Source organism: Gorilla gorilla, chromosome 22 (assembly GCF_029281585.2).
Source record: "Gorilla gorilla gorilla isolate KB3781 chromosome 22, NHGRI_mGorGor1-v2.1_pri, whole genome shotgun sequence".
Taxonomy (NCBI): domain Eukaryota; kingdom Metazoa; phylum Chordata; class Mammalia; order Primates; family Hominidae; genus Gorilla; species Gorilla gorilla.
Genome location: NC_073246.2, coordinates 43,101,030 through 43,115,710, shown reverse-complemented (window position 1 = coordinate 43,115,710; position 14,681 = coordinate 43,101,030). Strand labels below are relative to the sequence as shown.

Genomic DNA, 14,681 nt, shown 5'->3' with positions numbered 1-14,681 from the left:
GCTTCCATGAACCACACCATAACCCCTACTGAACTATGTGAAGGTGGGTTTCCATGTATCCCTTCAGCTGAGGAAGCAAACCCACACCCTCGGCCAGAGTGGCCTCACAGACTCCCAAGACCTCGTCCCCTGCTCCAGCCCACCTCCACTGCAGAACTAAAGCTGCTGCAACAAACACCAAAGGGCCACAAGCTCCCTGCAACTTGGGATAACTAAAGGAGTTGTGTTTGACTTGGATTTTTAGAAAATGAATCTCATGTAAATGCGTGAAGGCTATGAGGAGACTCTTGCTGTGGATTTGTGGATGGAATGAACGTGTACATATGCATACACATGTCCACATGTGTGTATACGTACACATACATATCGGTATCCCCCTTAAAATGAAACAGCTTTCTGGCTGTCATACTCTGGTGCATTTTGAAGCATGTTGATCATGCAGTGCCCCGGCCGAGCACACCAGCCAAGGGGCCAGCGCTTACCTCTCTGTGTCAAAGTACGTGTCTATGTAGGAGTGCGGGGTTCCTGCCACGGCAAAGTTACTGCTTCCAGTGTCAACGAGAATCTGTAGCTTTTATGTTTTAAGGAGAAAAAAAAATAGAAAGCATCAAGTTATTTTAATAAGGCAATACTCTTGAATCATGTTTTTAAAACTAAGTAGCAAGAATAATTTATCAGTTGGAACAAAAAAAAGTATACTGACGAGGAGAATGGAAAAAGCTATTATAAAATTGAAATCTGAACAAAGTCCATGAAGAAGCTTGCACTGGAGAGGGGAAAATGGTCCTGTCTCAGATACACACTGAGCCTTAAAAGAGCATGGATTCTGTTAAATAACTGGGTTTCCTTTTTAGGCTGTTTGTGCTTGGAACCAAGGCTGAGCTCTTTCTTATCTCTGGGCTTTCGGCCAGGTTTAGCCCTCCACTGGGCTCACCCTCCCCTTGCTTTTCCAAATCTCGCCTGGAAACCCCGATCCAACGTGACCTCCCCTCCCCAGGATGCCTCCCAGCCTCCTCCTGGCATGTGGTGGCCCCTCACCTCCATGCACGGCACCTGGGAACACCTGTCACAAGCATTGTTTTTTAGGTTATTTGAGATATAATTTGCATATAATAAAAATGCAAGATCTTAAATGTTCACCTGGTGAGTTTTGGCATGTGTCCCAAACCAAGATGCAGAAACTTCTATTCACCTCAAAAGGTTCCTTTATGCCCCTTTCCCTTCTGGTCCCCAGAAGCAACCACTTTCTGGCTTTTGTGACCATGGACTGGTTTCATCAGTTCTTGAACATTCTATAAATGTAATGATGTAGGCTTCTGTGTGTTTGTTTTTTTAGCATAGCTTCTTAAGTGCAACTTGTCTTTGAGACGTCCTCATGTTGCATCAGCCCTTTGTTTCTCTTCACTATGCAGGGACACACCATGATTTGCCTCTGCTTTTGACGGGCCCTTGAGTTGTGTCCATTTTGAGGCTACTATGAATAAGACAGCTATGGACACACTGTACAGGTCTTTTTGCAGACATATATTTTCATTTCTCTTGGGTAAATACCTAGGAGTGAAACTTTTTGGATCATAGACTAGATACTTTTTTTTTTTTTTTTGAGATGGAGTCTCGCTCTATTGTTCAGGCTGGAGTGCAGTGGCACGATCTCGGCTCACTGCAAACTCTAGCTCCCAGGTTCACGTCATTCTCCTGCCTCAGCCTCCTGAGTAGCTAGGACTACAGGTGCCCGCCACCGAGCCCGGATAATTTTTTGTAATTTTAGTAGAGACGGGGTTTCACCGTGTTAGCCAGGATGGTCTCGATCTCCTGAAGTCGTGATCTGCCCGCCTCGGCCTCCCAAGGTGCTGGGATTACAGGCGTGAGCCACCGCGCCCAGCCGACTAGATACATTTTTACTGTTTTAAAGAAAATTGCTGAACAGGTCTGCTATGTGGGTCCACCAAGTTATATTCCCATGAGCAATGGGTCCATGGGCCATTTGGTTTATTTGCTCTGTATCCTGCCCCAAATTTGGTGGCGTTGGTCTTTTCAATGTGAACCATGCTAATGGGTGTGGAACGGCATTTCACTGTGGTTTTAATCTGCAGTCCCCTAGGGACCAATGCTATTGGGCTGTTGCCCTGTATCCCACTGTTTCACTCATCTTCCCCAGTGAACGATGTCTCAGGGCAGGTGTGTATGTTACTTATCATTTTATGCCCAGCATCTATCCCAAATCCAGACACGTGCCCAGTTGTTTACAGAATGAACACATCTTTTAGAAATAAACACAGGCCACGTAGATATAGCCCAAAAGGTTGAAAAACAGGTTTAAAAAGCTATAGACTAAAGAAATCAAAATAGGCTGGGCACAGTGGCTCACGCCTGTAATCCCAGCACTTTGGGAGGCCGAGGTGGGTGGATCCTGGCTAACACAGTGAAACCCCATCTCTACTAAAAATACAAAAAATTAGCCAGATGTGGTGGCACACGCCTGTAGTCCCAGCTACTTGGGAGGCTGAGGCAGGAGAATTGCTTGAACCCAGGAGGCGGAGGTTGCGGTGAGCCGAGATTGCACCACTGCATTCCAGCCTGGGTGACAGAACGATACTCCATCTCAAAAAAAAAAAAAAAAAAAAATCAAAATAGGCAAGTTTTCGCCTAGGATTATCTTATCAACAATTATAAAATAATTTTGCCAAGGACCTCAGTTTAGCTGGGTCCAGTGTTTGAGCTGACCCATCAGCAGGATCTGACTCAGTCTCACTCCCTCTTCCTGGAAATATTCTTCACTCTGGATCCTGGGGCCCCACACTTTCCTGATTTCCTCCTTCTCTGACTCCTCACTTTAGTCTCACGGACAGATGCTTCTCGTCTCCCCACCCTGCTGAACTTTCCCAGGGCTCAGCTCAGGAATCACTTCTGGGATCCATCCACTCACACCCTTGGGGTCCCCACTGAGTCTCAAGGCTTTAAATGCCATCCGCATGTTGACAACCCCCAAGTGTACCTCTCGGCCCGGCCTGCGCATGCACTCTGGGCTCTACCTATTCAACACCTTTCCCTGGCTGGCTAATAGTCATCTTTTATGGGTTGAGATGTGTTTTCCAAAAAGAGATGCTGGAGTTCCTAACCCCTGCACCTGTGAATGTGCCCTTATTTGGAAAAAAGGTCTTTACAGAGATAATCAAGTGAAGGTGAGGACCACGAAGGTGAGCCCTAATCCAGTATCACAGGCGTCCTTCCGGGGAGACGAAAATGCACGGAAAGCAGACACACGGGGGGTGCCAAGTAACAGCAGAGACAGGGATGGGAGTGACGGAGCCACAGGAACGCCAAAGGACTGACAACCATGGCCAGGGGCTGGAAGAGGAAAGGACGGCTCCACCTGGAGTCTCGGAGGATGCATGGCCCCACCAACACCTTGATTTCAGACTTCTTGCCTCTAGAACTGTGAAAGAATACATTCCTGGGTTTTTTTTTTTGACAGTGTCTCACTCCGTCACCCAGGCTGGAGTACAGCAGCACAATCATCGCTTGCTGTAGCCTCAAACTCCTGGGCTCAAGGGATCCTCTCACCTCAGCCTCCGAAGTAGCTGTGACCACAGGTGTGCACCACCATGCCTGGCTAATTTATTTTTATTTTTTGTAGAGATGGGGTCTCACTATGTTGCCCAGGCTGGTCTTGAACTCCCGGGCTCAAGTGATCCTCTCGTCTTGGCCTCCTAAAGTGCTAGGATTACAGGCATGAGCCACTGCACCTGGCCCATTCCTGTTGTTTTAAGCTCTCAGTTTGTGTACTTAGTTACAGCAGGTCCAGGAAACACCTTGAGATGGGACATCATCTCACGCCTGGCGTGTCCCGAATTGAGCTCCAGCTGCCCCCACCCCTGCTCTCCTGGTGGACTTGACCATCTCGGTCGACAGCAGCTCCATCAGGTCAGGCCAGGCCATGCCGGAGGTGATCCCTAGGGCTTCCTTCCCCTCATGCCCCACATCCAGCCACCAGGAGGTCCTGAGGGCTCCACCTTCAGGTTCTGGCCCACACCTGCCCCCCGCCTCACCTCCTCCAAGGAGACTGTGGGGGTCCACACCACTGTCATCCCCTCCTCATCCTCACTGGTGTCCCTGCTTCCTTCCTAGGCCTACTTCCAACCAGCAGCCACCACAGTCCTATTACAGTTAAGTCAGAGGGAGTCAGCCCTCCACCTCCCACGGCTCTCACGTCACCCAGAGTAACTGGCGAAGTCCTCACATGGCCTGCTGAGTCACTCACCATGCCCTGACATCACTCCTCCCAGCCATGCTGACCACCAGGCCACTCCGTGAATGCCCCAGACATGCCCCAGCGGCAGGGCATTTCCCCTGGCCACCTTGCTGGGGTCGGGGCTCTTCCCCAGGATACCCAGGTCCAGGTCCATGTGGCAGGCCCATCGCTCCCTTCCAGGCTTCCTTCAACGCCACCTTCTCCACGAAGCTGACCCTGGCTGGCCCTTTGGGAGAAGTGCTGTTCCCAGTCTCCTGGCGGCCTGTGCATCCCTTTGCCTCCCATACCACCACACCTTTCACATAACAGTGACAGCAGACACTGAACACCGCCTGCAGTGGGCTGGGCACTGCTGTACGTGCTTCCTATATCCATTAGCTTATTTCAACCTCATAACAGAGCTCTGAGGGCAGCACAGTCCTCACTCCACGTCACAGATGGAAACACTGAGGTGCAGAGAGTCTGACTTGCTCAACTCTACAAGGGTAAGTGGCAGAGCTGAGGCTGGAACCCAGAGTCAGACTCCGAGCGCATTCTTGTAACCAACTCAGCCACTGCCTGGGCCCCGTGAGCAATCATGCCATTCACGGGGTCCCGACAGCTCCTGCTGCCTCCGCCCCACCAGCGTGAAGCCTCCCTCTGGCAGGGATTTTTGCTGTTTGCTGCTCTGTCTACCATGTATGCCTGTAACAGGGCCAGGCACACAGTAGACACTGACACATTTTTTTTTTTTTTTTGAGACAGAGTCTCGCTCAGTCACCCAGGCTGGAGTGCAGTGGCTCTATCTCAGCTCACTGCAAGCTCCGCCTCCTGGGCTCACGCCATTCTCCTGCCTCAGCCTCCCAAGTAGCTGGGACTACAGGCTCCTGCCACCATGCCCAGCTAATTTTTTTGTATTTTTTTAGTAGAGACGGGGTTTCACCGTGTTAGCCAGGATGGTCTCGATCTCCTGACCTTGTGATCCGCCCTCCTCGGCATCCCAAAGTGCTGGGATTACAGGCGTGAGCCACCGCGCCCGGCCGACACTCACACATTTGTGGAATCGACAACAAAATTATTTGCAAAGGTAAAATCAAAGACACTCGTTTTGCCCTTGGTACAAAGATAACAGATTCCAAAATAATAAGCAAGAATAATGCAGTCTGTGCACACAAACCAGCTGTGTGTAGGTTCTGCACACACAGTTTTCGAGCTGTTGGCAAAAACTGTCAGGCTCCTACTTCCCTAATCTACTAAGTGCCATTGCCCCTTCCCCTACAGGAGGCCATGGAAATAGTGGAGAGGAATGAACGACAGTCCTGGGCATCTGCCAGGGGCAGTGCTATAACCTGTGGTGACACCCCTGTTTTCTCAAACGAAAAGCTACTTTGTGACTTCAGAGAATTCCCTCCCGACCAATGAAGATCATGTTCACAAAAACTTTGTAGGAATGGTAGAGAAACAGATTTGGGGGATGAAAGTTTGAAGTGAATCTAAAACAATGGCAAAGGCACTCTACTTTTTTTTTTTTTTTTAATATACTTTTTTTTTGAGATGGGGTCTCACTATGTTGCCCAGGCTGGTCTTGAACTCCTGACCTCAAGTGATCCACCCGCCTCAGCCTCCCAAAGTGCTGGGATTACAGGCATGAGTCACCACACCTGGCCAGCAAAGGCACTCTAAATAATGAGACTATAAATGTTACTTTAAACATCTTAGTTTCAGTAAATGAATGCTCTATTCTTAATTTCGATTTACAAATACACAGCTCCTAGAAAATGTGTAAGATCTTGCTCCTTTACAGAGGTGTTTGGGTTGATTTCAGATAGAATGTAATCTCACATATATAAAAATATATTTACATATATATTATGTATTATATATAATAATTTATTATCTGGTTCTTCATCCAAATATTAGATGCTCAACAGCCCCAAGTTTCAAAGCCACAGTTTGGGTTAGATTTAATCCTAATTTCTCATAAATGTACAAAAGGGCATGAAAGATTGTGAAATACATATTTGATTTCATCCCCATTTCCTGGCATACAACTCCTAAAATCTCTGGAATCTCCAAAGTGATGTGTTTTTGTATGCTGTGAGTTGACTGATGGCTGGCAGCCCCTAGGTAGCTTCGGGATGGGGGCTGGTCACCAGAAAGAGCAAGGCGGGATTAGAGGACCGGGACTTTCAGCCCCACCCCCAACCTTGGGGAGTGGGGAGGAGCTGAAGGTTAAGCTGATCACCAATGGCCAATGGCTTAATCAATCATGTCTACATAATGAAGCTTCCACAAAACCCCAAAAGGACAGGGTTCATTAAATTTCCAGACAGCTGAGGTTCCCGGAGGGTGGCGTGTACAGGGAGGGCACGGAAGTTCTGTACCTGTCCCCCTATACCTCACCCTACACATCTCTTCATCTGTATCTTCTGTAATGCCCTTTATAATAAACCAGTGTACGTGTCTTCCTGAGTTCTGTGAGTAAATCTAGCAAATTAATCAAACCAAGGATAGGATCCTGGAAATCTTCCATTTGTAGCCGATCGATCAGAAGCACAGGCAATGACCCGGAGCTCGCAACTGGCATGGAAGCTGGGGGCAGTCTTGGGGGACTGGGCCCTCACTCTGGGGTCCCACGCCATCCCCAGGCAGACAGCGCAGGAACTGAACTAAATTAGAGGATACGCAGCTGGTGTCTGTTGCAGAACCGATCGATTGTTTGTTGGTGAGGAGAAATCCCCACACATTTGGTCCTGGAAGTCTTCTGTATTGATCGTCGTGGTGTGAGAGCAGAGGGAAATCAGTGTGTGGTTTTTCCACTTAGAGGACACCAAACAAATCTGCATTTACATGGATTTTACAGCAGAGAAATTGTTGGAGGCTGAGTAATTCCTGTACGTATCAAATAGTCAGTAACAGGTCAAAGTAAGTGAAGGAGATCCGTCCCTAGGTCAGTCTGGTTGAACCAGATATTCCTGAAGGACAGGGTTCTCTCTTTTTCTGCTCTTAAATAATAAACACTAAGTTATCAGTAACTCACCACAACCTAATTCTCAAAGGGGGCAGGCATATCAGAATCCCTGCACCATTTTTTAAACATTCCCCCAAACTGAATTATTTTAAGAGATGAATTTATCAATTTGCATCCAATTATACACATTTTTCCTCATCCTATCTCTTCCTATGTGACACTGTCTGCTATAATGTTTCTTCTTTTATTCTTTTCATCTTTACTATACAGATTTCTGGTGTTTAATAATTGTTCTGGTGAACTGCAAGCTTTACATCTATTTTTAAATTATTCTAGTCATTTTCTTTACAATTTTATGTGATATATCTTAACCTCTTCTCTTGATTTAGCAACTTAGAATGATATTTTTGGGATCCCCACTCTGCACACTTCTAAAAAAATCAAGATGTGGCCAGGCGCGGTGGCTCACGCCTGTAATCCCAGCACTTTGGGAGGCTGAGGCAGGCAGATCATGAGGTTAGGAGATCCAGACCATCCTGGCTAACACAGTGAAACCCCGTCTCTACTAAAAATACAAAAATTAGCCGGGTGTGGTGGCACGCACCTGTAGTCCCAGCTACTCGGGAGGCTGAGGCAGGAAAATCACTTGAACCCGGGAGGCAGAGGTTGCAGTGAGCTGAGATCACACCACTGCACTCCAGCCTGGTGACAGAGTGAGACTCTGTCACACACACAAAAAAATCAAGATGTTTGGAAGGGACAGGGGATGCTCCAGGATAGGGAGCGATGGGAAGAAGTGCTGGATTATAACATTATTTTTACTTTCATGATATGCCTTTTTGTAATTTTACATAATGCATGAACATCTTTCTTTTTTACCTACCTGCCAATATTTTTTCTCTATCATCTGTCAGAATTTCCTTCCATTAAGGAAGATGAGGTGGTGAATGTACCTATGTCACCAGGAATCTGAGTCCCACCAACCTCTCCATAGGTTACACTGTTGTTTATATATTTTCAAGATTTGTTTTTGATACCCATATTTCCCACAGTTGCTTAGTCATTCTATAAGGAAAGAGGTTCTCTCCTTCCTACCAGTCCTCCTGTCTCTGACTTCACCCAGCTCCCCAATGGCTAGGTTTTGTTCAGCCTCCCACGGGCCCCACCCAAAGTTGGACACCATCTTCCCCAAGGGCTTTCATGCTTGCGAGCACCTATCCATGGCCTTTACACTTGAAGAATGATCTGCCTGGGTTTTGTGCATTTGGGTCATATTTTTTTTCTTAACACTTTATATATATATTTCTCCAGTGTCTTTCAACAGCGAGTATTTGTGGAGAAATCTAAAGCATGTCTTATTTTTCCTCATTACACGTGACTTTTTCTCCTTGGATACTGAAGAATTCTTTCCATAGCCACAAAGTTCTATAGTTGTATTGTTTATATTAGAACCATCGTTCTGTAGTTTTACTGACATATCTTAACATTGGTTGGTCTGGTTCAAGTTTCCTGGGAAACGGGACTCACTTTTTACATTAATTTCTTATGGCTGCCTTAACAAACAGCCACGAACTGGTTGGCATGAGATAATATACATTTATTTTCTGGCAGTTCTGGAGGTCAGAAGTCCAAAATCTAGGTGTGGGCGGGGCTGCGCTTCCCACAGAAGCTCCAGGGGAGGGCCCTTCTTGTCTCTCCCAGTTTCTGGTAGGGGCTGGCAGCCCTCAGGCTGTGTCATGGAGGCGTGTCCCCAGGCCTCCCACTCACTTGCTGCTGGCTGGCGCCTTTACTTGCTCCGTCCATCTTCAAGGCTTGCTGGCCTCCAGGCCTCCTCGCTGCCTGCAGAGCTGGCTCTGTGACACCTTCTTTGCAGCCAGCTTAGGATTATCACAAGAGCAAAAGCCACTTCTATGGCTGATGTGAAAAGAGCAAGGGCCGGGACCTAAACCATCACTGGGAAGGAGCTCCAAAGTACAACGTGTCCAGCACCCAGGCTGGAAAGCACCGAGGCTCAACCAGCAGATACCTCGCCAAAGCTGCCATGAGCTGCCACAGGGAAGGCACAGGGCCCTGAGTGTTCACCACTGTCCCTGTGTTGGGGATTTAAATGCTTCCTGGAGGCGAGATGAATTTGGAAGTTGCTTGGCTAAAACGGGGTAAAGAGGGAAAGGAGGGGGGTAAAGAGGGAAAGGAGAGACACACAAAAAAACACACAAAAATTCCTTTACAAGGCTAATCAGAGAATATTAGGGCTTGAGAAGAGGACAGTGTGGATGTTAGGCAAGAAACATCAATCGCCCTAAAAAAATAACTAATTGCACAACAGTAGGAAATACGTTTTCTTGGCCATTGAAAGTCACAGATAAGAACAGCTCTAGATTGGGCCGGGCGCAGTGGCTCACGCCTGTAATCCCAGCACTTTGGGAGGCCGAGGCGGGCAGATCACGAGGTCAGAGTTCAAGACCAGCCTGACCAACATGGTGAAACCCCGTCTCTACTAAAAATACAAAAATTAGCCTGGCGTGGTGGCACACACCTGTAATCCCAGCTACTCAGGAGGCTGAGGCAGGAGAATTGCTTGAACCCAAGAGGCAGAAGTTGCAGTAAGCCAAGATCGCACCACTGCGCTCCAGCCTGGGTGACAGAGCGAGACTCCATCTCAGAGAGAGAAAAAAAAAAAGAACAGCTACAGATTTCTGAACAAGACCAGCCTTCCTCCCTGTGCCCACTGTCCATCGTGGAAGCTGTTTCACAACCATTTCTGGGTCTCGCTGGCAACTCTGCACTCAGTAGCTCAGGAGATCCCACACCTGGCCGGTCAGGCTGGCAACGCACATCCACGCTGACTGTGACTGCGTAACTAGACAGGGTCAAGGCAGGAACAAGACTTGCCCTCCACACAGCAGCCCCAGTGACAGGGGGACTCTCTCCAGAGACGCTTCACCCTGCTTCCCTCCCTCTGAAGCTCCACCACAGCCTCTGCATCGCCTCATGACCGGAGCTCATTCTCACATGCCCAGACCCGGTCCTGCCTCTCAGGGGGTGTCACTCCTCTGCAGAGGCAGGGAACACAAATGCAGAGAAAGTCAGACCAAAGTGTGGACTGCATTCTTTTACACAGGTTATTTCTTCTCATTGCCCAGGCATTCAGCACAACCATATCTTCCGTGGCAGTTCCAGCAAAAGCTAGTTTTCACGAAGGTTCAACTCAGAGTCACAGCTTGGCAAAGCCAGTCACCACGATGATCGTTCCTAGAGCATATGATCTGAGAGAAATGGCCCCAAATAAATAAGGCAGCCACAGAGTCAGGCAAGGGCTGAGTCTCCAAGGCACAGTAAACGCTCTGGGCTGTACATCACATCATGTGTCTGAGCGGCCCACAGGAGCCACCACCATTTTCTGTGTGGTGACACTGGAGATGGACCTTTCTCGTGTTGAATCTAGCCAAGACCATTACCCACTTTTGCAAGTAGCCTCAACCACAGAGATAAAAATAGTAATGCCACCTGCTCTATAAATTTCACACGAGGCGCTCTCAAACAACAGAAAACTCAAACACCCCGGCTGTGGGCTCCTTCCAGGTTCCTCACCTCATGCCACATGCTAGCAATTTAATCTGCCCCTTCCTTTATTCTAGGAATTTCCAAAATTATTTCCTGCCTCTTTGGGTTCAACCTCACGTGCATGTATTCATGTGTTCACACACACACACCAGCCTAGCCCTGGGCCATGTCCCTCCAGCTACATAAAAGGTCATTGAAAATATATATTCTCAAATTCAGGGAATGTTCTTAACTTCCAAGCAAAGCATAACTTAAAATGACTCAAAAGCTCATATGATAGACAGATCCCCACTTTATATCTGAGGAAAACAGAAACACCTTGGAGATGTGAAACAGCCCATGGAGGTCCTGACATCCCCGCCCCTGTTCCCTGCTTCCTTCCTGATACTTGGGAGCCTCCCATAGAAGTCACATTCCATTTTTCCAGAACACAATCACAACTAACAAAAACCGGTTTTCCAGCAGAAGCTGGATGGAGTCTTCTACCGTGAAAATCACTGGCTTTTAACTACTCCAACCCTGCCGCCAACATCAGCGGCCTCGAGGGCCTTTGCAGGGCAGATGTGGGTCCTTGCTGTGCTGAACCTGGGGCATGGGGTGAGAGCAGCAAAGATGACGGTGCCTGTGTCCTGGCGCCTGCAGAGTGCAGCATCTAGTAGGGAGAATGGCCCGTCCACCAGGACCTGCCCTTAAAAACCATCTGTGATCCAAGCTGCCAGAGACCTAAGGAGGTGGAACTGCAGGAACTGAGTGGCTAATTTCTTCTCGCCTTCTTAAAAATGGCAAAACCCAAAACACACTCCCTCCAGCTACTGTTCCTTCCTGCTTCGCGGTCAAGCATCCAGCAGTGAGCCACCTCCCGTCTCAATTCCTCTCTCCCTTTCTCTCCTCCACCTGCAGAGATGGAGCTTCTGCCTCAGCTCTCCATGGCCGGCCAAGCTCACCAGTGACCTCCGTGCTGCAGGCCCACGGTCATCTCTGAGCTCTCCCCCGACCTGTCCAGCCTGCAGGCAGTGCTGGCCGCAAGTGACCAGGCCTCAGTGAAGCTTTGGAAATGCGCCCTCCTGGTTTGCCCCCCACAGTCCTCCCTTCTGATCTCTGCCTTCCCCCCATACCTCTTCCTCTAACCTTACATGGTGTTCCCAAGGCTTCTGTGCCCCTGTCCTGGGGGCATCACTGTCACACAGGAGCCTGTCTTCTCCAGATAATGTCCCCAGCACAGTGCGCCCTCCATGAGAGCTGACAGTGGGGCCACGTGTGGCTCATCTCTTTGTCACCAGTACCTCAGACAGTGCCTGGGAGCCTAGTAGGTGCTCACTAAACAGTTGTTGAATGAATAAATGAAAGTCAAGGTTAGAGAGACGTTCATGCAGTGAAGAGCGAGTGGGAGAAGTGCACATTCCAGGCAAAAGGAAGGTGGCTTGTTCATTTCTAAAGCAAATCTCTTGAGCACCTACCAATTATACAGAAAATCTGAGAGTAAAAGAGTTTAGATGATCTATTCCAGAAGATGTGTGAAAATTCTATGCCCCCACGATGAAAACTGTTCGTCTTTGGCATAGACTTCCTTGACAATATGCCCCAGTTCCAGCAGCCCCGCCCAAAACCGCATCATCAGATTTTACAAAATAATTATAGAAGAGGGATGACCATTATGCACACATCACAGGTGGGTAGGAACTAGACATGTCCTGAATGTGGACATCTTCCTCCCTGTGTCACAAACCCTTTAAGAACAATTCTACCCTCCCATCAAACAAATTCTGTCCACACTTCACTGAGCAGAATGACTGAATGCACGCAGGGCTTGGGGTCCAATCTCCCTCCACCATTCATGTGCCAGTGCCTGGCAACTGGAAGAGGTGGGTTCCTCTCCCCAGATCTCTCTGCACCCTCCCTCTTCTAGGAAAGGGGGTGATGACCATTCTCATGGGGTGCTTGTGAGAAGTAAATGCTGTGACACATGCTCCTCACGGTGCTGGCTCACGGTGAGTGAGCAAATAAACACTAGCGCCAGTTCCACGTGCAATTTTAGCCAGCAATGTGTGAAAACTGAGTAAACTGAGTTTGGCTCCTGGTGACCAGGGACACACAGTCCACAGCATCCCATGGCACTAAAACCTCTGGACAAGGAAAATGGCTGATTCTGGAGCAATTTGATTCTAAAGGATTCTTCAGGAAGAATCCTTTAGAACTGTTCTTGGAAACAGTCAAAACTTTCTCCCCATGCTGGGCCCTGCCCAGACAAAGTTTACTCTTTTTTTTTTTTTGAGACGGAGTATCACTCTGTCACCCAGGCTGGCACGCAGTGGCGCGATCTTGGCTCACTGCAACCTCTACCTCCCAGGTTCAAGCGACTCTCCTGCCTCAGCCTTCTGAGTAGCTGGGACTACAGGCGCCCACCACCAAGCCTGGCTAATTTTTTTGTATTTTAGTAGAGACGGGGTTTCACCACGTTAGTCAGGCTGGTCTCAAACTCCTGACCTGGTGATCCGCCCGCCTTGACCTCCCAAAGTGCTGGGATTACAGGCGTGAGCCACTGTGCCCAGCCAGCTTACTCATTTTTTTCAACAGCATGATTTGTGGGGTTTGATATTCCTTATTTTGTTTTGATGCAAGTAGAAACCACCTCTCACCCCTTCTGCCTGCTGGTTGAGAGTAAACAATAAACTGTACAAAGGCTGTTGCCTTTGAGACCCATGCTAAGTCCTGCGTTCCCCAGAAGGCCTCCCAGCTGCAGCTCTGATTTACTCCTCTCTGACAGCTCATGCCCTGATTTTTGGTGTCCAGGGTTGTCTCGTGTCTTTTATTGTCCTCTAATGTTTCCCGGTTTCCTTTCTTTCCTCTCAATGAGCTTGTAAATTCCTTAAGGACAAAGCTCTTCTTCTTAGTCTCTTTTTGATGGTCCCCACAGTGCCCGTAACTAATAGGAATTCACTAATCACTTGTTCCTTCAGATGGGGAAGCATGTCCATGAGCCCCCACCTGGGAGCAGAGAGAATGCCAATTAGGTCAACAAACCTGCCAAGAAGTTGGAAGTAGCTGGAGAAAGTTCAACAGGCCAAACTCCTAAATCATGTGTGCAAAGAATTAATTTAGATTTTCTAGACATGGCTAGGGCAGGCTAAACTTAGTCAACTTCCCAGCTGCTATATAAATAACCACAAACTTGTCTCTTAAATGTCCAAGTATAAGCAAAGCTAGAAGCGAGAAGACAGCAGAGATTGCTGGTGGCCTACCCATATTCCTTGGGCACTCACTTCAGCTTCTGTAACCTCAGGAGTGAGATTATCTAGTGTCCAAGTTAGGTCTGACGTGCCAGGGAGTGAATGCTCCTGGGAGCAGCCCTCGACCAAAAATAAACAGCTGGTGGGTCCAAACCCTTGCTCCCTTACTCCCCAGGCAAACAGTTTGGAGTGGTCTCTGTGTCATCCCCCAGAAGTCCTTGGTGGGGTTGAGCCCCAGATGTGCACTGCAATAGCCCACTCTGAGTGCACTCTGTATTGACCTCCTCCTCCTCTCTACCTCACTTTCCTGCCCCCTACCAGTGTCTCAGGGTAGGGAGAGTGAGAGAAGTTATACTCACACAGTCCTCACCTTATGCTCTGCTATGCTCTGAATGTCTGTGCCCTGACCCCTAACTTTGTATCATGAACCCTTATTCCCAATGTACTGATATTAGGAGGCAAGGCCTTTGGGAGGCAATTAGATCATGAGTGTGGGGCCCTAAGAGACAGGATTAGTGCCCTTACAAAAGTACGTGAGAGCGCTCTCTCATCCCTTTTGCCCTGTAAGGAGACAGAGAGAAGGCACTGACTCTATGAAGCACGAAGCCCTCACTAGACCTCAATCTGCCAGTGCCTGGGTCTTGGACTTCCAGCTCCCAAAACTGTAAGAAATACATGTCTGCCATCA

At 48.4% G+C, this 14,681-nt stretch overlaps 1 protein-coding gene across 2 annotated transcripts in view; it reads right to left on the bottom strand.

The window, feature by feature from the left end:
- Positions 1–14,681, bottom strand: part of BACE2 (beta-secretase 2) — a 109,245-nt gene that overhangs the window by 50,255 nt on the left and 44,309 nt on the right. For both annotated transcript variants that reach the window (XM_019017820.4, XM_031005165.3), the window contains exon 2: positions 483–571. In XM_019017820.4, coding sequence (XP_018873365.3) covers positions 483–571 — 89 coding nt within the window. The remainder of the gene's footprint in view (positions 1–482; positions 572–14,681) is intronic.